The 27,499-nt window shown below is 41.7% G+C and overlaps 1 protein-coding gene across 3 annotated transcripts in view; it reads right to left on the bottom strand.

The window, feature by feature from the left end:
• LOC148502647 (ras GTPase-activating protein 4-like) overlaps positions 1-27,499 on the bottom strand; it is a 203,912-nt gene that overhangs the window by 40,750 nt on the left and 135,663 nt on the right. For all 3 annotated transcript variants that reach the window (XM_088449512.1, XM_088449513.1, XM_088449514.1), the window contains 5 exons: positions 23,967-24,058; positions 19,867-19,984; positions 13,898-14,051; positions 11,312-11,376; positions 10,594-10,706 (listed from right to left, as the gene is read on the bottom strand). In XM_088449512.1, the coding sequence (XP_088305638.1) occupies positions 10,594-10,706; positions 11,312-11,376; positions 13,898-14,051; positions 19,867-19,984; positions 23,967-24,058 (542 nt within the window). The remainder of the gene's footprint in view (positions 1-10,593; positions 10,707-11,311; positions 11,377-13,897; positions 14,052-19,866; positions 19,985-23,966; positions 24,059-27,499) is intronic.

Raw genomic sequence — 27,499 nt, 5'->3', positions numbered from 1 at the left:
AAGAGCAACCGCAACAGTGTAAGCTAGTTATTGCTTCACTGTTGCTGTGATCCACAGTTTATCTGTGTTGTAACAAATTATTGATACATTTGTGTATTATGTCTTTTTGATTTGATATCATACCTATAAAGTGAGCGAGGTGGCACCACTTCCCCCATTTTCAAGTATGTGACAAATAATATTTAAATCACATTATTGATGTAATATTTATAATATATTAATAGGGGATGTAAGACTAAATATCTGAATTTCTGTGCGGGAATTCACAAAACATTTTTTGGAACCCTCACGGTTACAGGCAGGATCAACCTAATTAAAATGATAGTACAACCTAAAATATTGTATATACTCCAGCAGTCCCCAGTGTTTATCCCTGCTTCAGTATTCCGTAAACTGGACAGTAAGCTATCTTCCTTGATATGGGTGAATAGACGACCTCAAGTTAGACTTAAATTACTGACGAGTCATAAATCTGCCGGAGGGTTAGCACTCCCTAATTTTCGACTATACTACTACACGGCACAACTAACGCATGTGAGAGATTGGCTTCAGGATGACTCCCCTAATGCATTACACTCATTGCTGGGGTCTCAGGCTTCCCCTGGTCACATGCCCCTACAGGCCTTGTTGAGTGACAAAGTTAAGAAACCTCTTCCCCAAATACTAATACAGGCTGTTTAGATTATCGGGCATCCCTGAATATTACGCACTCTTCTGGTCTGGATCCTGACACACCCTTATGGAACTCTAGGGCACTGTCTGAAATGAGATCACTTCAAGTTAGACAAGTGTGGGGCACCAAAGGTATTAACTCTCTGGATCAGTTATATGAAGGCTCTACACTTAAATCCTTCACTCATCTGCAGGAATAGTTTTCCTTACATAGAGCACATTTTTACAGATTTCTGCAACTTAGACTTGCCCTCAGTGTTCAGATTAGTGCTAGCCCCCCCTGACATTCAGTAATTTTCCATTAAGACAGTGCTTATCTCATTGGGTCCCCGTAGGTCCTTGTCCTTTATTTATTCATACCTTTAGTCCTTTCACCATGAATCCAGGTTACTTGATCTTAAAGAAAATTGGGAGGCGGATGTGGGATCAATAACTGATAGTGACTGGGATATGGCTCTGAGTATTCCCCGTACCTCCTCTGCCTCTGTGAGATTTCAGCAAATCCAGCTATATATTCTGCATAGAGCTTATTTGACCCCAATTAGTGGTGAAATTTGGTGGCCTGGCTTCTAGTGATTGCCCAAGGTGTGGAATGGCGGTTGGTACTTTCTGGCACTTACTCTGGGATTGCCCCACAGTTCAGACATTTTGGTGCAAGGTTATACAAGTTCTTTCCAATAATGGGATTTAAGCCCCTCTTCTCACCCCGAAAGTATGCAGCTTGGGTGTCCTGGAGGATACCATTCTAGATAAGTACTATAGGCAGTTTGTTATTAATATGTGTACCTTGGATAAGGTCAATATTGCTCGCACCTGGATGGCCTCTCAGGGCCCGGACTTTTGTGCATGGCTTGCGCTGGTTCATACCACTGTTGGGCAAGAGAAATACCTCTATTTAACTCGAAAGGCAGAGTTTAAATTTGACTGCAACTGGATGAGATGGTGTAGGTCCAGATATGCATAATGTGTAACTGCTGTTTACTTGATTGTATGATATAAGTGCAGGCATGGGAGAAGCTCCTCTTATCTAATTTATTTTATTTCACCTTTGAATTTTTTTTTATCTAATATATATATATATATATATATATATATATATATAAAATGTATTGTTATCCAATAGTAAAAAGAGTTTGTTTATTATAGGGTATGTTTAATATGGTGAAATAGATGTCCTAATGGGGATGTATCACTAGAATATCTCTGTGTTTAGGACTGAACTGTACCACAAAGATTTGTTTGTAATATTTGCAATATTTTTATATAGTCGGGATGACACTTAAAATTTCAGGATAGTTTAAAGATATTTAAGCAATGGTAAATCTGTACCATATTATTTTGTAACTTTCCCCATATTTGTCACGATGACTTATATATGTTTTGTATTGTAATATTCTATTATTATTGTTAATGTTTGTATAGAGTGTTGGCATCTTGCAAATTCCTATAAAATATACTCAATTAAAAACAAACAAACAATGAAACAATGATAAAATTCAAGTGTTTTTTTTCTGCAAAGTAAATGCTCTAGATAAAATTGGGATGCATAAAAACTAACCCCAACATGATATTTGTGTCAGTTTAAGCCACTTCTAAAAGTTTAAAAAACACCTGTAACACCCATGTGCAAGCTTAAAAACTTCTGTCCCATTCATACAGCACCTCCTTATACCAGGATGGGTATGAAATCCTGGCGGCTGACTAGCTTCAAATCCCGACGCTGGTTGCCCGAAGGTGCAGAATCCTGACAGCGGCAGTACGTAGCCTAACCCTCTCCCTGTCCCCCCCTCCTCCTAACCCTCCCTCAGTGGTGCCTAACCCTAACCTCCCTGGGGGGGTGCCTAACCCTAAGCCCCCCTTCCTCGTAGCCTAGCCCTAACCTTCCCCGGGGGGGTCTCTAACCCTAAATTCCCACCGGGGGTCCCTAAACCTAACCCCCCCTTCCCTGGGATAATGTGCATACTTACCCCGGATCCTCTGTTTGGGATCCCGGCGGTCGGGATGCCGACACTGATATTCTGATCCCCTTCGGAATAGCGGCGTCTGCATTTTGCCGCTGCAGCGGGATTCCGACTTTGATATATCGAAGGCCGGCATCCCGTCCGCTGGCATATTCACTACATCCCCTTATACCTGTCACCACAAAGTTGACATGTAAATTATTGGCCAAATTAAACTAATTAAAAATGTCTACGTGCCTAATTAATCTTTGAGTGTTTCTATTTCTATACATAAGCTAGACATTATTCCATCAATCACCACATAGGTATGGTATAGTTTGTCTGGACACAAAGGCATTCATCCTTTTTTAAAGGCAATTCATTTCAAGTTTGAATTCATCAATGGCCTTCTTTATTTCCTACAGCTGCATTACTTTGACATCAATGACCAAATTGATGATGGTAGCTTGACAATTATGATCCCAGTTCTGCCAAAAAGTAGGATTAGAGCAGCACAGAGTGAGGTGACTGATGATTTCCTTGTAAAGATGGGGGGTGTTTTGCCCAGAGTGGTTTTCTTACCCTTGTGAGATATGTTTACAGTGTAGAAATGAGAATAGGAAAGGATAAGGATGATAATAAGCATAAATCTAGCCAATAACAAAATCAGGGTGATCCTTGGTCCTGGGCCATGCATTATCCGTCAATGTCTTGAATAGCTAATATGACAGGTAGATAGCTTTAAGATGTTTTTATTGCTAACAGTTGAACAAAAACAATAATTCCATTAAAAAAAAACATCTAAATTGTATACAGGTACTTGTAAAGTACTCAAGTCTGGTTGATATGTGCAGATTAGATGTCAGAGACCTGTTGGAAGTCAGCCCGGGACTATGGCCCTGATTCAGAGCCGGACGCTCTGACAGAGCGCTCGCTCTGAATCAGGGCCGTCCTTCCTCCTTTTTGGAGCGGCCTCCTGGCCGCTCGCATAGCTGTGGGTGACCACCCACAGCTATAGCGAGCGGTCAAAATGATGGTCGCGATGGTCAAGACCATCGCGACCATCGGGCTGGCGACGAGACCCTTGCAGTAGGGTCTCGCTGCCGCAAGCTCTGGAGTGCTTTTGGCTCTATCAGAGCCAAAAGCACTCCCACTGACATCACTAGTGATGTCAGTGGGGCCGGCCCCAGACGGTAGGCGTTCCCATGGGAACGCCTCCGTCTGGGCAACCACGCCCCCGGCTCGCCCACCAAAGGGGGTGTGCTGTCAATCACCATCGACAGCACGCCCCCTTTGGTGCGAGACCCATAACGACGGCTTGGCCGTCGTTATTTGGGTCTCGCGCATGCGCACGCCGGAGCCGCCTCCGTCGTGCGCATGCGCACTTGGCAACAACCACCCGTTTGCGAGCGATCAGCGCTCGCAAGTGGGTCTGAATCAGGCCCTATGTGCACAGTGGCCCCAGCTCAAGCAGAGAGTGCAGTTATCTTACGTAAAAGCTCGACTAAAAACAGATTAGAGCATTGCCAGGGGCTTTTCCTCTCACCGCAGGCATTTAAACTGTAATTGAGCTGTGATTGTAGTATAGTGATATATCGGTTGTTCAATCAAACAGCCGATATATTTTGAGCTCGTAGGCAGGTGAGTATCCCCAATATGTCTGTGGACGACGTCGCAGACAGACATTGCATCGGCTGTGCAACACAGTAGATGGCCGATTTATCTTTGGGATTCCAGCACCGGTATTTAGACCGTCGGTATCCCGTCTGCCGGGAAGCTGACTACATCCCGTTGTAGCAAGGAAGCAGTGTAGACAGAGCAGATATTATTTGTAAGTTATATTTAATATGAGCTACAAAACAAAAGGAGAGCAGGAAACACTACCTATGTTCGGGGCACTCCAAATAGATGTCCTTTTGAATGGTAAATAAGAGGCATTGCTGCGTACCAGACCAAACTTCCTGACAATCAACATTATAAACCTCTCTAAGATGGATGTAGAGCTCCTGTCTTATCTACAATACATGTTTTTGTGTTCACTAACCATAGCCTTCAAAACAGCATATAGTTAATTCAATACACAATGAATTTCATAAATAGAACAGACAAAATTTAATATAATCCCGTGTGTGTTCCGGGATTTTTTACACGGTAGTTTGCAGGGTCGTACTCTGCTTTTACCCTGTTTCCACTGCACCCTCGTCCCGGGTTTTTCCTGGGTCGCCTATGTTTCCATTGAACCCGGTTAAGCCCAGCAATACCTGTGGATGTCATTAAAAATGGCTTTTATTCAGGCTCACAAAGATGAGGTCACAGACAGGGAACAAAAGAGAGGGGTGGAGACTGCTCACAGCATTGCAGCAATGATGCCCGACAAGTTATCAGTGTGTAGCTTGGAGTTCCTGAATGTGTGCAGCTTTCTGCTGTTTTACACAGCTACTGAGAGCATGATTCAGCTTGTGCTGCCTAGTGCAGTGTCATCTAAGGAGGAGGAGAGCGCAATTTCTTATTGTATCCAAGGCAGCTTGGAAGGTTAGAACAAGTTCTAAATTCTAAGTACTAGAATACTGTGGATTAAGAGCACTCGTTAGGAAAAAACGCCTCTGAATATGTGATGGTAAAATATGTCTTCAGTTAGTCTTGGTGATAAAAATGCAAGAGCTGAACCATAATAGCAGATGGTGGCTGATGCAAGGCTTGTTTCATATTTAGCAGCCAGAAAGTCCAGTAAGCATAGAAGCTGATCTAGCTGTATTAGCAGTACTATGCCATGCATTAAATGATCTAATCATGGTAGAATATCTGGTCCTTGCATGGCCTCAGTGAGGCAATAATAAGGATTACTGAAGTAGGTGACAATCTTGAGTCTTGTTATTAGCCCATTAATGTAATTCTCCATATGCATGGTGGCAACTTGTCCAGGAGATCTGGAAGCAGTCTTGTGAGAGTCCCAGAGGAATTTTCAGCTCAACTAATTAGAGGAAACAATACCCTGGATGGCCAGAGAGGATAAACCAGTATTAAATGGGATACCTGGTCTGCTTTCATTTTGTACAATATCTTCAGTAAAAAAGCAGGTAGTGGGAGAGCATATGGGAGAATAAGGTCTGAGTCTGACCATGGGAAAGACATTACATCCCCCTTGAATACTCCATGTTTCCGCACTCTGGACACAAAGGTGGGAACCTGAGCTTTAAAAGGAGTTGCAAAACGATCTACTCTAGGAAGTCAGATGTTGGTGATGGAGAATTATCCAGTTTATTTTGTTTTCCCAGGATGTATATTGCTGTTAGGTGAATAGCATTTGAGTGACCCATTTCCTAATCCTTAGGGTTTTTCTTACAGAGAACGAGCGTCTCCTATTCTGTACAGGTAAAAAAACAACAGTGTTGTCCAGAAAAATGAAAATGCATATTCCCATAGGTGACTGGCAATTAAAGCTCTAAGGACTAAAGTGGCTGTCTTTAACTTGAACAGACTGAAATGAGCCTACTGCTCCATTGTGAACCATCTGCATCTCACAGACTGGTTCTGAGTGAATGCTCCCCAACTTTTTATGCTGGCCATACACTAGTAAGATGTAGTACGATGCGATTCAACGTACGTTTTCCTTTGAACTCCCCGGCAGTCCCGACGGCATGATTTGGTGCTTTTTAACACACTCGATCTGCATATGATTACGATAGATATGATGGGCTGCACATCTGATCATACGATACGTTTTAAGAACGGCGGGAGCGCACATTGGGTCGGTGGACTCCTTTCTGACAAAGGTGACAATAAAGGTGACAATAACATAGTATGGAACCACTGCTTTCATTAAACGTGTGCAGGTGTAAGGTGCTATTGAAAGTTCGAACACCATTACAGTCGCCTGAAACAAGTGGTCTACTCTGTTTATTAGAAAATAGCGAAGATGCTAATGATGGTAGAGTGAGACCAAATAGAAAACCTCCTATAGGTATAATTTGAGGCACAACCATTTACTGGCCAAAAGAAAAAAGGGATATCTGCTACATCCCTAGCCCTTTCATCCTAAACCTCCTCTTTAGAATGTATGTATTTAGTGCTTTCACATTTAGCTCTAGTCGCACACAATTGATTTTATAGGAAATCAATCATCCAGATTTTGTAAGCCAGGTCTGACATGACTATGTCTAGCAAGGGGCTGCAACTCCTTGAGCAGTTTAGAAAGGAGAATGATTGGGGAACACTCAGACTGTTTGAAATTATTTTTAGGACCCACGTGTCTGAATGTGACCTGTGGACCGTGTAGTGAGCCCTGACCTCACCTATGAAATATAGGCCAAAGAGGTCTGCATCTACCAGAATGGCCATGTCAAGTGGCCTCAAGGCTAAACTCATTATTACAGCGCTGGTCAAACAGTGACAACTTTGACAAAAATGAGGGGGGCTCTACTTATGGCCTTGAATAAGACATATTTAAATGCTACTAATGTGCAGAAAAAGCCTACAGCTCCTGGTTGCAGAGCACTGACAGGTCTCACACTGCATAGCTTCCCAGCTTTGGCAGAACAAGTCTTTCCGAAACAAAAGTGAAGGACCAGCAGCATTAGTTATCCTAAAACTGAGTTTGCCTTAACATTTGGCCCATGGGGTTGCTTTGAAACCTATCACTCTGTTCCCTTTAACATTTTGAACACTGTCCTTCCTATCCATTCCCATTCTTGTGTTATGAAATGCCATTGGTGAGTTTGGTTTCTCTTTAAATTGGTTCTTCACTTTAAACAATATTGCCTCCAACTACATCTCTTTCCTAAAATAGAACTTTCGGACCACCCAATACTTGTTTTTAGCGGGCTCTCAGCACTGAAATATATCCAGGACCATTGCTCATCACCAGCACTGTACATCTGACACCTTGGCTGTGAATGAATTCCAGTTGCTGATTGGAAGAGTCTTCTGTGGGTCTAACCTAAGCTTAGGACTAGAAGGAAATACAGGAGGTACAAAATATAATGACCCCTGTCTGAGAGATGCTTTCTTAAAAATATGTTAATCGGTAAAGCCAAGTGGGGGTCCATTTGGCACAATATTTTAGCTCCTAGGTGGCGCTGGTAATTTGTAGATTAAAGATGAAATTTCAGTTTAGTTCAACTGGGCCCAGTTATCCATTAACTGCAAACATGCATAAAACTAAGGTTACAATTGCTGAATAAGGCAGACCCATCATCAGGTAAATCAGTTTTCTGAAGAAAAAAAAACAACGTTCTGGCACTGAAAATATAGCACAGAACAAACAGTCATTCAGCAGATGTGAATATCAAAAGCATTAATTTGAGTTACGTGCTTTTTTCCTCCCTGTAATTTACTGGAAGTGTATTTAAGTTTTTGATATGAGTCCAAGAATGTGATGCGCTTCCATTTTTATTCTGCGTGTTTGAAAAACAGAATCACAGGAAGGTCAGATATCTGTTCTCTGGTCAGTCTAAACATGTTTGTGATCATTACTCATTTCTCCATGTCCTTAACAACGGGCCTCTTGAAATTTATATATAACTATATTTAATGTAATTATACATGGCACTTATATAGCACAATAACCCTCAGAGGCAGTGGACAGACTCACTATAAAATCTTTGCTACATGACCAGAGATGAGAAATGTCATTGAGATAGTATTTCCAATAATATGTGTTGGGGCAGGGGTGTGGACCTGTGTGCAGCCTCTGTGTGGGTCCCCACCTCACTGGTAGCGTAGTAGACTCTGGCTTTGTGCCACAGTCTACTACGCATGCGCAAGTCTCCAGGAAAATGGCACCTTCACGTTATTCCCAGGGATATCTCTTGTGCACAAGTGCTAATCATTGGGAAATGTCCACCATACCATTTTCCCTGTGATATTTGCTGTTCAGCAGCTCCGGGCCTCCAGCAGATGCAAGGACTCTGGAAACTGGGGAGAGGTAAGTATAACTATGGGGTAGATTTATCAAAGCTTGGCGTGAGATAGATAAAGTACTAACAATTCAGCTCCTATCTGTCATGTTACAGGCTGTGTTCAAAAAGTGAGTTAGGAGCTGATTGGTTGGTACTTTACCACCAAGCTATGCTAAATATCCCCCTATATATGGGTGCAGGGTGTGCACTGCACACCCTGCACCCATTATAAATACCCATAATAGATTGTGTTGAGGGAAAATGAATACATGAATTATAAACAATAATAACTAACTCTGTGAAAAAATGCTGTTTGATAATTATGGTGGAATACATTGCCCAGGTTACTTTGAAATGTATGGGCTGTAACTACAGAGCTGGCCCTAGGCATAGGCACTCTAAGCAAATGCCTAGGGCAACTGGAATGCCTAGGAGCATTCCACGGCTCTGCACAGTGCAGCTCCCCCACCACCTCAGTTCCAATCAGGCAACGCAGCGGTTAGCCAGCCTGTCAGGTGACAGCCAGGTCAGAGACTCAGAATGAGCTGCTGCACAGAATGAGCTGCTGGCTACAGGAGGAGACAAGGAAGATAGACGCGGGAGAGCATGCCCAGCCACGGCCACTCCTCTCATGGGCCTTTGCGGAGCAGAGCCATGAGTGACAACTAACGGGTCCGCCTCCATATTAGTCGCCCAGTGCTCATCGGACCACCAGGCATCTGCAGCAGCATCAGGATAGAAGGCAGCAGGCAGGCAGTGACCGCAGATGGTCCTGGCAACTCCCACTCCAGCCTCTAGGTAAGTTAGCTAGCTCAGGCTGGGAGACAGGAGGAGAAGGGCGGCGGGGTAGGCACCCACTTGTTACTGGGGAGAGAGGGGTGCTGGCCGTGCTGCTGCTGAGTCTGACGCTGAGAGGGGCTGGGGATATATATATGTATATACACACACACAGACAGGGGTGTAGCGAGGGTGGTTTCAAAGGAGCATGAGCTCCTGGCGCCAAAATGGACAGAGTGCGCCATCCAGGGTTTCAGAATTCATGGGGCACTGCATAGTATGATGGCCGCCTGTTAGATTTATCTCGGTTTGTTTCCTCTATATCCTAAATAAGTTACAGATCTGAGATCCGTTTCTACATTTCATGCTCCTCAAGTTGCCCAGATTGCCTCCCCTCCAGCCCTCTCTCCTCTGTGATCATCTATTTTCACCTCCCCTTTCCTGTCAGATTGATTACATTCACTTCTCACCTCTTTAATTCCCTCCCCTCTCTACCCTGTGATCAGCTTTTTGCCATCTGAGGTAAAATCCTAAACTTCAATTATTAGGTATGAGTTTAAAAAGAGTTACTGCTTTGCTATTTAAAGTAATGGAGGTTTTCCCAGGCATGACCATACAGTGTTATTTGAAGGTCTATTTGAAAGAAAATATTAGGAGACCTGAAATAATAATAATGGTGGTAGACAGAACATGGTTAGTATTACTCACATTAATATAGGTGCAATGTAAATTTGCAAAGTAGGAGCATAGTTAAGAAGGGAGCTTCCCATAGGTGTTCCCACTCCAGTGAAAGCTGCTTGGGGCAGTAATTGCAGTAATAAGCTGTGCACCCTGTGGAATCTCGCTCTAGCACATGTACTCTGTCAATTTAAGTTAAATGATCAGAATATATAATACAATCTCCTCTATTGACTAATAACAATGATTCAAAGGAAATAAGTCAGATCCTAGGTGCTATACATAAATAAAGCAGTGCCAATGGAGCTACCCCTTAATGTCACCGAAGCATTCTATTCCCCCAATGGTACCTCAATGCCCAGCGTGATACTGCCACTGTTTGCTGTTTTTCTCTTCACTTCAGCCATACCCCACTGGCACTGTTCAGTACAGGGGGGCGCTATGACATGCACTTTCTCCGGGCGCCATGTTTCCATGCTACTCCTCTGTGCACAGACACTCACTAGGGGGCACCAGCAAAAATCTTGCCTAGGGCACCGAATTTGCTAGGGCCGGCTCTGTCTAACTGTTTAGGTTACTTCAAGTACAGATACATTAAAAACATGTCATAATATTAGAAATTAGCTTACCCAGCTTCTTTAATCTCAACTTTACTGGGATCCAGTTCAATATATTTTTTTTCTTCAAAGATACGATTGATAGTTGGTCCGACAACGCTATGTAGATACTGCGTCCCTGCCACCTAAAAAACAAACATAATTTTCTTTAAAATAAGAAAAAAGACAGAAAATCTTTGACATAAAGATACTAATTCCTAATTTACTTTTAATACGTTAAATAGGAGACATCATTTCATATATACAAATTGCCTGGAGAGATTTTCCGAGCAACAAAACAAAGGACAGGATATATGTAATTTCAGCTTGGTATTATCACACTCATTAAATCAGGCCATTAGTTTGTTGTTTGTATGAAACAGGATTGCCTGGGCAGACTGATTGAGAGTATACACTTCTTTATCAAAGCAGTGCTTTACTGCCAAACATATCTGTGATCCGGAAACATAAAAATTAAACACACAACAAAGAGTTTTCCAGTAACAAAACTGCTTTCTATCAGTACTTATCGGTTCCTATATTGATGGCCATAAATGTGATAAAGTTATATGTTTATAGTGCTAGTGATACTGAAATAAATGTCATATAAAAGGTAATAAGGTTGGCAGGGAATACTAGAACTGACCTGAAATAATGTTCGTGCTTTAGATAAAAAAATATTTTTATCATATTATCTCATTTATTGGTGCAACACTATTAGCAGAACAACAGAGTATAAGAGATAATTTACCTTAAGAAATGATTCCATTGATTTTGAAGCCAAGGAGTTGCTTCTGAATAACGTGTTTGGTTCATCTGTGACAATACAAACATTCAATTTAAAATTCAAATATCAAAAATGAACACATGAATATTAAATATATAAGGTTCAAGTAATCAAACAACAATCATAATTTTCCACTACATATTGTTGTGTGTGAAACACAAACTATGTTTTTATGGAACTACTATTACTATGATAAACACATTTATTTTGAATAGTCTGTAACTGCACTGATTTAATCATTATAATACTTCGAAGATGTCTGCTGTGTTTCTAAGATGAACTAAACATAAAAAATAAAGGTATTGAACGTACACGTTAAAGGCTTCTATTCAAACCTTTACATGATCAAAAATACACATACTGAAGATAATTTATGAATTGCATAAACGGTACTTCATTTTGTGCAGATGCCTGCTTTGTGCACAATAAGTACCACACCCATAAACAATAATGCAAGCTGCACCCAAGTGTCACTCGCCGGCTCCTGACACAGGGTCTCATTCAGACCCGCTCGCAAGTGCTGAGCGCTCGCAAGCGGGTCGATGTTGAGGCCCTGCGCACGCGCAGCGGCCGCACTGCGCTTGCGCAATTCCCGGAGCGAGAGAGAAATTCGCTCGCTCCGGGGCTCACTACAAAAGGGGCGGCTGTCGATGGTGATCGACAGCTCGCACCGTTTTGTAGGCGGGGAGGGGGGGTGGCTGGCCAAACGGATGTGTTCCCGAAGGAACGCCTGTCGTTTGGGGGCGGCCCAACTGACATCACTCGTGATGTCAATGGTGAGCTTCCGGCTCTATTAGAGCCAAAAGCTCACTATGGCTTGTGGCAGATGAGACCCTACCACAAGGGTCTCGTCGCAAGCCCCGAAGGTCTCGATGGTTTTGACCATTGCGACCATCAACCTGGCCGCTCGCTAAAGCTGTGGGTGATCACCCACAGCTTAGCGAGCGGCCAGTAGGCCGGCTCATTAAAGAGAAGCGGCCGCCCTCATTTCAGTTTTATTAAACTGGTAGGAAGCCATCCAGAAATGTGTATTTTTGTGCGGAGGTGCAAAGAGCATACCACTTACAAAAAATGTTACATTGGTGGCTTTATAGACAGTCTGATGTGGTTTGGGCCAAGATTTAAGTGCAAGTGAAATACAAGTGCCTAGAATCCCTAACTAAACGAACTACGCGAGAGGCACTCAATTGGTGCTAGTAAAGAAAACTTACTGCAATAGAGATGTGTCCACATACGCCTAACCTCAAATCACACCAAATAGCTATGTTTAGCGCACCACAGGCTTTGCGACTTACCCGCCCTAAAACAATCCTAAGTACCTAGTACACCATAAGCGAGCTAAGACATAAATTGGGGAAAAAGCACAATGGAGAAAAAGTAGCAAAATTGAGGAAAGAGTAGCAAAATTCAGGAAAAAGTACACAATCTAGGGCAGTAGTTCTCAAACTCAGACCTCAGGACCCCACACATTTCACATATTCCAGGTCACTTAGCAAGTGCACAGGTGTATTCACTACTTATGCTGGGCATACACTCTACAATTATCTGTCAGATATCTGTCCAATCTGGCTGGTTGGAATGATTATCTGGCAATGTATGGGAGCAAATAACAATAGAAATTTGCTCCCAAACACTAGAAAACGGACCAGATTTTCCTTCCCACCAGACAGATTTGACAGATACCTGACAGATAATTGTAGAGTGTATGCCAGCATAACTAACACATTTTAAAAGATCCACAGGTGGTGCTAATTATTTCACTTGTGGTTCTGTGAGGAGATCTGGAAAATATGCACCCGAGGACTGAGTTTGAGAACCTGTGATCTAGAGTGAAAAGGCAAAAGTAAGATTCGATATGAGGGACCCTCACCATGCATCATTATGTTTAACCTGCGACTTTATAACAATTTGATACAAAAACATTAATCCTGACTACCAAGTACACTTAAAGCAACGTTAAGGTGGGTATCAACTTGCCGATTAAAATGAGCGATTGAACGATATCGTTATCATTCAATTGCTCATTAAGCATGCACATATCGGGCATGAAAATGTCGGAAACGACCAGCGTTGCGAGCTCCCGCTGGTCGTTTTCAACATCAATCATCCCCTGAAAATGCTGGTCAATCTGCCGATAATGACAGATTGGCCATTTCCAGGGATGAGGGAGGGTGCCTACACTGAATGACATATCGTTCAGTGTAGGCACTGCAGGGGAAGAGGAATGACTGTACTATTACAATGTTGTAATCGTTCTGTCGTTCCACTATCTGTTAGTGGATACGCGCCTTAAGACACAAAATTGAGGAAAAAGTAGCAACATGGATAAGTGTATGAGGACTCATCTGTATAATTGGTATGCTTTGTCATAGCAAAATACACATAATTAACTGAAATAAATTAGCAAAAAGAAAAAAAAAGTCTTCATAAACACAAAATTCTTGAATGTGGTCTGGATAATGCAAAATGGTGGATCCTCCAGTGATAAACTTACTTACCCCTGAAATGGGAAAGACATAGCACGGTCCATACACAGTAATCCCAACTTACTTGTTTTATCAAGCTCAAGTCTGAAGAGCAGATCCAGGAATTCCTTTGCCAGACCTTGTCCTAAGAAGATCTTAATAAGGTTGGTGGCCACTTCCTGTCTACATTCAGCAGACGTGGTCTCATCTATTAGAGTTATTAAATGTCCACTTTTGACCTATTAGGAATAAACAGCATTTTCAGAATTTTCAGGATTCGTGGTTATGCCAAAGCTATTAAAAGGATAGTATACTTTCTCTTAAGAACTACTCTTTATTTCTGTCAAATTAACCAGAAAGCAAGGTCCTATAACCGCTTGTTTATTTTTTTTATTCAACTATTTATTTATCATTCAGTTTAAATCCCTTTGTTGTACAATATAACATACAGTGTAACATAATGAATTTGAAAGAAATTGTATTGTACATGATTTTCTAAGTTTTTCATTTGTACAGTTCAATAACATAAAGGCAATCGATGCAGAGAATTCTAAGTTAAACTGAAGTCAGAAACATAGGATGGGCTCCAGTATCCAAAACAAACAGTGTACAGTATTCTCAATTGCAAACTCACACGAATCCAAAGGACATAAAACTCTGTAACTTAAAGAAAATAAAGGCAAATATAAAAACAATACTATGGCTGATGAGGACATCCTACTGCTGTCCAGGAACTTGTGGACAGTTTCCCAAGAAGGGTGTCTGCAGTAATCACTGCACGTGGTGGACTTACAAAGTACTGACGTCAATAAAATCTCGTTATTCTATTTGCTGTCAGTGTCCAATCACTTTTGTCTACATAATGTACAACAGTATAAATATCATGTCATTCAGCGCATCTAAAGATGGACAGAGTGAAGGCAAAAACAGATTGTATGTAGTGAACATAAAGGAAAAATGTAATGTAAGAAGTGTATATGTCGGAGCACCAGCTATTAATATCACAATCATTACTCACATAGTCGTAAGAGGTGCCACTACACTAGTTTGGACTGGACTAGGAATGGAGTGCACCACTTTTCCTAAAATATATTTACCCCAACCTCAAAATTTGGGGGGGCCATCCATCTTTTATACTGACCGACAAGTGTTTATACTGACCGACAAGTGTCGGTATCCTAACCCTGTCGGGGTGCTGGCGTTGGGATTCTAACCACCGGGATCCCGAGCACCGGCATCCCGTATCCAACCACTCCCATAGGGCTGGTGTCGTTTTCAATAGGGCGTCTAAAGACGTACCAAAATGGATTTCTACAGATGCAAGCCGCTGCAAGTGGGAATCTCAGCTTTAAAGAAATTTTCTGTGGCATTAGCATAAGACGTCTTTTGCTGCAGCATCTACGTACAACTCACAGTCAGGTCCCATATGTGAGGGTGGTGTTAGGAATCTTGCACTTGGGGTGATTACCTGTTTAAATTTCAGTTCTCTTTGGTCTGAGGGAATATAAGTTCTAATTAATATCCTAAGGTGGGTTTCTTAGAGCATCACTGAACTGAAGCTGTTAGTATGGCGTCAGTGTGGCATAAAGTCATGCTCCAGTCTATCAAATCTGAGAGTTCTTGACTCCAACACCACTCTGTAGTCGCCCGAAGAAATGATGCATCAGATTATATAAGGTCTAGGTATTAATAACAAATGTCCTATTTATATGAGGGAGTAAATGTCAATATTTAAATGAATCTGTTTGCTCTGAGTGGGGGCACTAGGGTAAAAAAGACTGTATATTATGCTGTACCTGTGAGAACATGAAAAAAAGGGAATTGTCCAAAACAGTACTTCTATTGTCCAACACGTAACATGAAACCTCCTGGGTCCTGTATATCAGTCTGCTGTCTTGCTCCCAGTCCCAGCATCCCTGTTTCCAGCCTGCTATAACTTCCCCTCCCTGTTGCAGCATCCCTTCTCCCAGTCTGCTGTCCCATCCCCTTCCAGTCCCAGCATCCCTTCTCCCAGTCTGTTGTCCCTTCCCCTTCCAGTCCCAGCACCCCTGCACCCAGTCTGCTGATTCTCCTCTTTCCAGTCTCAGCACCCTATTTCCCAGTCTGCTGTTCTTTTCCCTTCTAATCCCAGCACCCCTGCTCCCATTCATCCTACTCCCAAGCTGCTGTTCCTCCATCTTCCAGCCCCAGAACCCCTGCTTCCAATCTGCTGTCCCTCCCCCAGGGATGAACTGGGAGCTCCTCCCTCTTTTTTGCTAAGGACAGGTCAGGTAAGACTTTTGTGGGGGGCTGGGGAAATAATTGTGTGTTTGTTTTTCTGTGGGGGTCATGGTGTTTTATTTTTTTTCTGTGGGGACCATTGAGTTTTATTATTTTCTGTGGGGGCCAATGTGGTTTTTGTTTTCTGTGAGAGAAATTAAGTTTTATTTATTTTTTTCTGTGCGGGCCATTGTGTTTTATTTTATTCCTGTGAGGGCCAATGTGTTTTTTTTTCTGTGGGGGGCCAATGCATTTGTTTTATTTTTTTCCCACGAGGGCGAATGAGTGTGTATTTTTTCCCCTGGGGGGACAATCTGTGTGTTTTTTTTCCCATGGGGGCCCTTGTCTGTGTTTTTTTCCCGGGGATAACTGATTTTAAGCTCTTGTTCGGTGTGCCGCAAGTTGTAAATCACTGGTGTATTGAAATACAGTTCTCTGTTCACTGTCACTCTTTTTCCATTTTTCGTGTGATGCCCTGGGGGGGGTCCTGGGCTGGACGTTATTTTGGGATGCTCTGCACCCCGGACGTGAACCGTTTAGCGTAGGGACTGCTAGTGACAGAGAAGCCTTGACGAGGCCTAGCAGCATCCCATGTATTTGCAAATGCATGCAACTAATATCTCTGAAATTCTATTACTATATAGTGTTCATATATTGTTGCTAGTATAATTCAGCGTGCTGAGGAACAATAGGGGGTTAAACCCCCCTCTCTTTTCTACTTGGTATGACCCCTCCCTTTCATGCACCTGAAAAAAGTACTACCAGATTGATTGAGCAGCTGCCATTTTTTTGTTTGTGGTTATGAGATGCATGAATGAGCCAGCATTAGCAGGGCATGCTGATTCTAGTAGTGCTAGTTGGAGTTCCCAGGGGTGACTCCCAGGTAAGCTGGCTCTCAATTCAGATGCATTTATGTATGTGCCTTTATCATGAGGCCTTACATTTGCCAAAAATATATATGTGCCTTTATTATGAGGCTTTAATTGGCATACATTACATTTGGGGTGAGCGTTTGGGCGTAGGGCCCCAAGGCCGCTCTGGCTGGGCCTCCTGAGAGCATCACCACTTAATACACAGTTACTTTTCACATCACCTTTTCATGTTTGTTTATTATTCATGTAATCTTTTCACATATATTTTAACCCCTTAACACTTAGTAATTACTTGCTAACTTCTATACTTTACACTGCACTGTCACTCTTTATCCATTTTTCGTGTGATGCCCTGGGGGGTCCTGGGCTGGACGTTATTTTGGGGTGCTCTGCACCCTGGACGTGAACCGTTTAGTGTAGGGACTGCTAGTGACAGAGAAGCCTTGACGAGGCCTAGCAGCATCCCATGTATTTGCAAATGCATGCAACTAATATCTCTGAAATTCTATTACCATATAATGTTCATATATTGTTGCTAGTATAATTCAGGGTGCAGAGGAACAATAGGGGGTTAAACCCCCCCTTTTTTGTACTTGGTATGACCCTTCCTTTCATGCACCTGAATAAAGTACTACCAGATTGATTGAGCAGCTGCCATTTTTTTGTTTGTGGTTATGAGATGCATGAATGAGCCAGCATTAGCAGGGCATGCTGATTCTAGTAGTGCTAGCTGGAGTTCCCAGGGGTGACTCCCAGGTAAGCTGGCTCTCAATTCGGATGCATTTATGTATGTGCCTTTATCATGAGGCCTTACATTTGCCAAAAATATATATGTGCCTTTATTATGAGGCTTTAATTGGCATACATTACATTTAGGGTGAGCGTTTGGTCGTAGGGCCCTCAAGGCCGCTCTGGCTGGGCCTCTTGAGGGCATCACCACTTAATACACATAGTTACTTTTCACATCACCTTTTTATGTTTGTTTATTATTCATTTAATTTTGCACATATATTTTAACCCCCTTAACACTTAGTAATTGCTTGCACACTTCTATACTTTACACTGCACTGTCACTCTTTTTCCATTTTTCGTGTGATGCCCTGGGGGGGTCCTGGGCTGGACGTTATTTTGGGGTGCTCTGCACCCCGGACGTGAACAGTTTAGTGTAGGGACTGCTAGTGACAGAGAAGCCTTAATGAGGCCTAGCAGCATCCCATGTATTTGCAAATGCATGCAACTAATATCTCTGAAATTCTATTACCATATAGTGTTCATATATTGTTGCTAGTATAATTCAGTGTGCAGAGGAACAATAGGGGGTTAAACCCCCCTCTCTTTTCTATTTGGTGTGACCCCTCCCTTTCATGCACCTGAAAAAAGTACTACCAGATTGATTGAGCAGCTGCCATTTTTTTGTTTGTGGTTATGAGATGCATGAATGAGCCAGCATTAGCAGGGCATGCTGATTCTAGTAGTGCTAGTTGGAGTTCCCAGGGGTGACTCCCAGGTAAGCTGGCTCTCAATTCGGATGCATTTATGTATGTGCCTTTATCATGAGGCCTTACATTTGCCAAAAATATATATGTGCCTTTATTATGAGGCTTTAATTGGCATACATTACATTTGGGGTGAGCGTTTGGGCGTAGGGCCCCCAAGGCCGTTCTGGCTGGGCCTCCTGAGGGCATCACCACTTAATACACATAGTTACTTTTCACATCACCTTTTTATGTTTGTTTATTATTCATGTAATCTTTTCACATATATTTTAACCCCTTAACACTTAGTAATTACTTGCACACTTCTATACTTTACACTGCACTGTCACTCTTTTTCCATTTTTCGTGTGATGCCCTGGGGGGGTCCTGGGCTGGACGTTATTTTGGGGTGCTCTGCACCCCGGACGTGAACCGTTTAGTGTAGGGACTGCTAGTGACAGAGAAGCCTTGACGAGGCCTAGCAGCATCCCATGTATTTGCAAATGCACGCAACTAATATCTCTGAAATTCTATTACCATATAGTGTTCATATATTGTTGCTAGTATAATTCAGTGTGCTGAGGAACAATAGGGGGTTAAACCCCCCTCTCTTTTCTACTCTGTTCATGTATGGGTAGACCTCCAATGTAGTGCACCTCCTCCTTTCCTTGGACAACTTGTTACTAGAGAGCAGGAGCCTTCGTCACAGACCACTTCAATTAAATCTTTAAACACTATTAATTATTCATTTTATTAATTAATTATTTGAATTGACTGTATGTAGTAAATGGATCCACAATATTTGATATATTTTAATTGAGTAATTGTAATCCAATCTAACTGGCAATGGGTAATCAAAAATGTTTATGGCATACTGTATAACTTGCTAGTATTTTAGTCATTTGTTAGAAATATGAGAATCTAATAATTTGTTTAACTAGGGCCATATTTATCAATTATTGGCTTCTACACCAGATAATTTCATATTGTTGCTTATGTGGCAATGTGTTTGCTCTTTGCTTGATTGGGCATGCTCTCTTTTTTTCTGGCAACTGTGCACTATAAGAAATCACAGGGTAAAAATGCACTATGAAGAGGAAATAGAGATTGCATCTCGAAAATCATTGCACATGACATAGTAGTTTACACAAAGCTACTTTTGCATCTTTACTTTTGATACATTTTTTGACTGTGAAATCACTAGCAGTGGTGGATCATCGTATGCTTTATAGTAAAAATTATACATGGGTCCCCAAGACTGAAAAAGTGTGGGGAAAATCAGACAAATAGAACAGGAATAATAAATATTGACTTCTGCACGCGAACACTAAAAATGAGAAACCCTAATCATATTACAATTAAGCTGTAAATTATCTAGAAACAATAATGAAATTACCCTGAAGATTACTTTCTAATAAAACAATGCATTATCTGCTTGATTTTTTTACCTTGTGCGATGCTTTAACCTCCTGACACAGCAATTGCACCAGAGGCCTATAGTAATCTGACGGTAAAACAGTCTCATCTCGGAGCCGCACTTGAAGTTGTAGGGAACCAAGGTTTCCCCTAAATGGAAGAAAACAAAGAACAGTCTGATTTGTTTATTGTATGGGAATGATGAACAGTGATGTCATCAGTTATAACCAGAGATTAGTAACAAACACTTCTCTACTATAAACAATATCTATCTATCTATCTACCTACCTACCTATCCATCCTATGAGGCAGCAAACAAAAAATGTGCGAGTGCTGCATGAGAAGGGGCTTCCGTTGCTGCCATTTGTATGCCGTTGAAACGGCAACTCGCATCCTTCGCGGGTATATGGATTGAAGCCTATTCGTTATGCAGCAGGCTGAAGCAGGATGCTGCTGAATGTGGAGTGTCTGTACACCGCATTGGATTAATGGATTTCTAATTTTTTATGTAGTCGAATAATCACTTTAATGGACAGAAGTGTTTAGGGATTTCTATAAGGGGATTATATATTATTATTACTTCTCAAATCTAAACAATTAGCCTTTTTGCCAATAGACATTGCAGGTTCCAGCTCTGTGGTAGGGAATGTAATAAATAAAAAACACTATGCAGGTGCCAAACAGTATGGGCATCTATTTCATGTTACCAATGATTACATGTAATTCTTTGCTTAAAATATATATCCCTTTGTATTAATGGTAATGTCTCTCATGTAGGATATATATAACTCCATTATTTACACAGAAAAATATTAAGTTGCTACCTTATATATTTAGCTATAATGTCCTGAGGAACTATAGGACAGCATATTGGTGGGGTTTTCCTGTGTCTTCTGTATAATCACTGTGCATATTTCCTGTTTACATTATCGATAGCTTGGACCTTCCTGGCTGCAAGCTGGTTATACTCAGTTTTATGGGTTACAATGTAAATTGAATTGAGTTATGTAACATAAGGAGCCCTGTCAAGATTATTATGAATATGCTCGAAGTAGAAATGAACAATAAATAGTAAGACATAGATATACTACATTACATGTGATGTGCGTGTTCACTACTGATGCTTGCATGCGTGACATGTCTGTAGTTGAGGTGAGTGTGTAGCCATAAATGATGCCCAGTTCTAGGTGGATGGGAAAGTCAAACACATCGGGAACTGGAGAGAGCAAGGAGAATGAGCAAAACATTTTACTATCTGTCATCATAGTATTTCTTTAGAGTACAAAGTATTGTGGTATTTTAAAATTGTCATTTGTATGTATTGTTTAATCATAAGGTAATACAGGTTGAGTCTCCCATATCCAAAATGCTTGGGACCAGGGGTATTTTGGATAATGGAATATTCCGTATTTTGGAATATTTGCACTTAATAATGAAATATCTTGGGAATAGGACCCAAATATACACACAGAATGCATTTGTGTGTTTAATACACCTTATACACACAGCCTGCAGGTAATTTTATCCAATATTTTCAATAATTTTGTGGCTCAAACAAAGTTTGTGTACAGAAATTAAATTCATTTATGTTTCAGTTACACCTTAAATACACAACATGAAGGTAATTTTATACATTATTTGTAATAATTTGGGCCTTAGACAAAGTTTGTGTACATTGAACCATCAACAATCAAAGGTTTCATTATCTCAATCATGCCAGAAAAATTCTGTATTTTGGAATATTCTGTATTTCGGAATATTTGGATATGGGAGACTCAACCTGTATATTATAAATAGCCATATATTTGCGGCGGATAGATTTTAACTGCTAAACTTATCTAATCAATAAATAAATATCTGAATGTTTTAACACAAGTGTATATTTCCCTGTAAAATAAACTGACAGATCTGCTGAATCTTAATATATTATTGAAAATATCATAAGGGCACATTATATTTCATGATTAGCCATTCAATTTTTATCTCTATCTTTATGTGGGATTTATGTTATGGCATTAAGGGTAGATTTACTAATCTGCTAAGCATCGGTTTGTTGTTTTGCAGCGGTTTTCCGTTGGTTTTGGGATCTACTAGTTAACTAAAGTCAAAATTAACAGGTATCCACCATTGATGTTTATTTTATTAGGAAAAAACTCAAACTGACAAAGTAGCTTCTGGTGCTGATATAAACAGATTAAATTTTTTTTACAGGAAATCTTTACCATCCAACCCAACCCTCATTCATTACACATATAGTTTTATATGGCACTCACTGTCCTACTGTCCTCATATCTCTGGTTCTCAGAATTAAGGGAGAGATTTATCAAAGCATTGAGAGAGAGAGCCTGTAAAGTGACAGTTAGGAGCTGACTGATTAGTACTTTGGGGTCTATTATCTAAGCCTTGGATGGAGATAAAGTGAACTGAGATAAAGTACCAGCAAAGCAGCTCCTAACTGCCTTATCACAGGCTGTGTTTGAAAAATGACAGGAGCTGGTTGGTTGGGACTTTATCTCCGTTCACTTTATCTCCATCCAAGGCTTAGTAAATAGACCCCATTATCTATCTCCAAGCTTTGCTAAATCTCCCCCTAAGTTACTAATTCGGCAACATAAGCACATTTTTGGAAATTCTTCAGAACCAATAAGTGGCAGGGTATCAAATTTCTTTACTGAACCATAACTCTTAATACTTTATGGAATAACCTCTAACACAGCCAAATCCTTTTTGGGAGCTTGAACTACCTCTAGCCAATTCATAAAAGCTACAATGTGACACTACATTGTTCTTTCCTAAAGTTACTTCGCTTCTCTCTCTATAATATAAAGCTCTACATGACCAGTGTCCAATGTCACTTCAGCTTATCAATCTCAATTTCCCTTTTCAAGGTCCTGAATACAAAATGAAGCAATACATCATTAAGGCCTGACCTGGATCCCTTCTCCCTCTGCTAACCCGTCAGCAGATTCCGTTTTCCTGTGTCTGAAAACTTATGTAGACAAACGCCTTCTATAAATCCTTCAACCTTACTTTCAGTTGTGTTCTTTTACCAATAGCCAAATTTAATCAGACTAATTTAATTTAAATATCCACACAGTACATTAGCAACATGAAGGAGGATAATACCAGCTAATGAACATTTTTTCAGTTGATTGCTGGAAATCCCATAAACATCAGATGAGGCTCTGCTCTGTATGCTTGTAATAATATAAGGCATTATGTATTGCATGGGTGACACTGGATGGGGCTGCACTGTGCACTGTCCTACAAATGGGGTTGCACAGTGCATTCGTCACCGTGATGGTAACAAAATGGAGTTTCTACAGGCATTAGAAATATAGTAGATTTAAAGCATGATTGGGCAAGTTATCTGCCTGAAAAACATTGCTAAGTTGCTGCACTATACAAAAAATATATGAAATGTAACATGTATATTTAGGTCTGCATTGCACATGGTCATCAGATTAGCATTCATTATATTTCAGGTGAGGCTATGTTGCATAGGTTATATAGGGCTGGACTGTATACTGATAAGAGGGAGCTGTATATAAATTATAGTTCTACAATCCTAAATATATCAGTAGTTTTCATAAATACAGGCTGTGAGCATCCCTACTATACTTACCCAAATACTGATGTTCATAATACTATGGTGATTGCTACAACTCGCTATGCTCAACCTTCTACTTTAAACATTTTTGCTCTACAAATTATTTACAAAAATGCAGGTTACATAAGTGAATTAGACCTTTCTATTTCTTCTAAATACATTTTGCTGCTAAGTATGCAAATGTGCTATAGAAGAAACTAATGTGCTTCTTCATCAGTTTCTGTACTACCTATCATATTCTAAAAGTCTGAAATGTCCTTGGGTGAACACATTTTCCAAGTGACTCATTAAACAAAAGTATGTACACTTTTTCCAAAACTGGGTTAGTGGTAAACAATGTGGTTTTAATCTTTAAAAATCACATCACAATTGCGCATAGAGCAAACCACTGTCACATATATGCCATTCATTCAGGCTTACAAAACCCCATTGTAACTTGTACCATCATTTTCTAACCCAACTAAAATAACAATCCCTTATGAAAATATGTTATAACTCAAAAATAACTTGTTTTGAACTCACTCTTCCACGTTTGCTTTGGACTTCCCAGGGCTTAGTCTGAACCATCCTTCTTCCTGTAAATCTTTTTGAAGCCCATATAAGTTGATCATCACCTATAAAAGAACAGTTATATTTAAGACACAAGTGTGACCTCTTTTTCTTAAGATCAAGTTCAACTTCATTAAAGCATGATCTGGGGCTCACTCTAACAACGATTTCGGTTGCCAGCTGCATATGTCGTTTAGTATCACAGTGACAGTTACAAATTTATCACCGGTATCTAAGAAAACTTACCTGTATAAAGTGGTCCAGCAGTGCCCAATTGGCAGTATCCTCTGCTGTCGGCAACGAACTGCTGACTACCGTGCATGCAAGATGGCTGCACATTGTGCTGCTACCCGATGGGAATGCAGCAAAGCCTGGAAGGCTTCACTGGAGCCAGAAAGGGTTTGCTGGGTCTACATTGCTGGCAATGGGGACCTTACCACTAATATCATGATGGCGTAAGCAGTACAGTGACAAACTGTTTGCTATATATTGGATGGATGTCATAATCCCTTTAGTGTGTGCTTAAGGTTTTTTATGGAAGTTTGGAGAAAAATATGGAGGAGTTGTATTTGTTGTATTTAAAGCTGCATTACCACCTATTCTTACCACCGAATCTTAAATAGTACTAACCTGCTTCTGCCCTTCCCAGTGGTTTATCTCACAGCCCCAGTGGAAGGCAGAGGGTAAGCAGGAAGAGCAGTCAGAAGCTGATGTCGCAGAGATCATGATTGTGACTTCTGTTTGATCCTCCCTTCAAATACTGCAGCCATTGTAAACTTCTCCCAGTTAGTGACAGGGCAGCTTTAGAAGAGTTTTGTTTAGCAATCTCTAAATCCCCAATTTTCTATAGACTCCATATTGCTTCTGTGCTAGTGATCCCTCCATGCTCACTCAGGTGCTGTACATATAAAGCAGTACTAGAACTAAACTGTCACAAGCCGCCGAACTGAGAACGCAGGGCGAGGCGAACGCCGGGTGATCGTTTGCTGAACTCCTCCCCATCAGCTGTCCATCATCCTTGGTCTGTCCTGGATTGGCTCCTGTGGCTATTTCCTGCTGGTGCAAATGCTGCTTTGGTGCCAGTGATAGCGTTTCACGTGTTTCCGGTTTTGGTGTTGTCTCCTATTATCCAGTCGAGTACCCAGTCCTCCTGTCAGCTTTTGTAACCTGCCGTTTGTGTCATCTAGGCGGCACGGTCCGCATATCTACTATCTGCCGTTTGTGTCATTTAGGCGGCACAGTCCGCATATTCACGCTCTGCCGTTTGTGTCATCCAGGCAGCACAGACAGGACTCAGTATCCAGAGTGCGCAGTTCTGCATCCACCTGCTTGTGTCAACCCGGCGGCAAAGGCCGCACGCCAGCGTCCAGCTGCTTGTGTCAACCCGGCGGCACAGGCCGCAATCCAGTGTCCAAAGTACGCAATCCAGCGTGCCATTGCTTGTGTCAATCCGATGGCACAGGCCGCAATCCAGCGTCCAAAGTACGCAATCCAGCGTACCACCGCTTGGGTCAACCCGGCAGCACAGGTCCTTCGTCAGACCTCCTCAGCCAAGGCTGCCGCGCGGCCCAAAGGCCGCATCTTGTTCTATGGCCCAAAGGCCACAGCCTGCCAAGGTTTCCCAGCCCACAAGGCTCCTACACAGCCCAAAGGCCACAATTAGCCAAGGCTTACCAGCCCTCAAGGCTGCTACACGGCCCAAAGGCCGCATCTTGTTCTATGGCCCACAGGCCACAATAAGCCAAGACTTACCAGCCCTCAAGGCCGCTCCACAGTCACAGCTAGCCAAGTGTTTCAGCCCTCAAGGCTGTTGCGGGACAATCCTCAGAAGATAATACCCGTTCCTTAACATAAACTCAATGGGCCAAATGTAATAGAGTGACAGTTCTTTTAGTCTAAAAACATACAGTTTTCATGTTCTCGGACTCTATAACATTGGCCGAGTTTAAAAAGTGTGAGAGTTTTAGCACTTTTAGTAGGAGGCACAATCTAGGTAAGTCCTAAAAAAAATTTTTTATACTGTAGTGCAGCTATGGGTTGATTTTTGGGGCATGGGTCCCCTGGATTGCTTTGGTTGGGCTGCTTCAGGGCATCGCATTATAAACACATTTTTCCTTTCTTGCACTTTTAGCGCCTCTATTGTTTGTTTAATATATATGTATTATTTTCACATCTTCATTTTTCACCCTACTATATGCAGCAGTAGCTGCTCTTATCTATCTAACAACTTTTTACACTTCACCTTTCCTCATTAGAGTGATGCCTTGGGGTGGCTCAGCTGGACCTGTTTGGGGGTGTCCTGCACTCTGGATTTCAACCCCAGTATGTTAGGGGACTACCCTCAGAGGTTACCTGGGCGCAGTGGGTAGGCCCATAACCATGGCCATGATTATGCTAAAACCGCTATATATTGCAAAATGTATAATATTATATATAATTAGTAATGATGTAATTGTGCACTTGTAATTCTTCTTCATTTTGTGTTTGCAACAAGAGTCTCTACAGGTAGCACTTCCCATTATATATATTCGGGGTGTGCAGTCTAGGGCCCTTTTCCACATACTTTACTTATAATCTCTCACATTTTCTATACTTTCACCCTATTATATTTGGCCCATTATGCCTAATTGATGCACCACTTAAAGGTACAACTAAGGTAACTTATTTAAACTTAATTTAGGGCTGAACTAGTAGGGACAAAGGAGGGGCGGAGCAACCGCAGCTCGTGCTTCATACGACTGTGTTGTGCATTCCACAGGCTCCTGCTCAGCTGTGAGTCTGACTTAAGCTGCATACACACGTTCAGATAAAGTGAACGATTTAAACGATAATGAGAGAATCTTATCGTTATCGTTCAAATCGTTCACTTTAATGCCCCTGCAAACGACGAAACGATAGTCGATGCGCGGGCACGAATGGTCGTTATCAACCGTCGCTCGGGCAAACCGGCATACATGATCGATTCCGACCATGTTAGCCTGTTTACTACAGGGATCCGCGATTGTTAATCGCGGGTCTTTATAGGTTAATGCATGTATTGGATGTTCGATAACGATCATCCAACACATGCAGAACTATCAGATAACGATCGTTATCTGATCGTCATGCAGTCGTCCTGTGTGTACGCACCTTTATAGTTGAGCAGATACAGTAGCTGCGCTCAGTGCTTTCCTTTCTGCGCTGAGCACACCCCCTTCTTCCATTGCTTCGTACCTGCATCCTGTGCGCATGCTGCGCACCCTGACAGGGGCGGAACTAGTGACAGGCTCCTCCTCTTTGCCTCCTCTGAACTGGGTCCCACCTCTCACTATGGCCCATATGTTAGCCAACCCATGTTACATGGATTGAGCATCAGTCACACAGGAGGAAAGAAAATAGTGGCTGTGTCCCTGCTGCTGAGGGGAGGCCTGAGCCTGTTGCTGCTGCTGAGAGCCCGGGTCGCGGTGCCCGTGACTGGAGTGATCAGTTTGGTGAGTAACGCCTGACGGCTCTGACGCCACATGAAA

The sequence above is a fragment of the Taudactylus pleione genome, unplaced genomic scaffold (genome assembly GCF_031769625.1).
Source record: "Taudactylus pleione unplaced genomic scaffold, aTauple2 ptg000487l, whole genome shotgun sequence".
Lineage (NCBI taxonomy): Eukaryota > Metazoa > Chordata > Amphibia > Anura > Myobatrachidae > Taudactylus > Taudactylus pleione.
The sequence above is the reverse complement of the archived record's forward strand: the minus strand, read 5'-3'. Positions and strand labels throughout refer to the sequence as shown.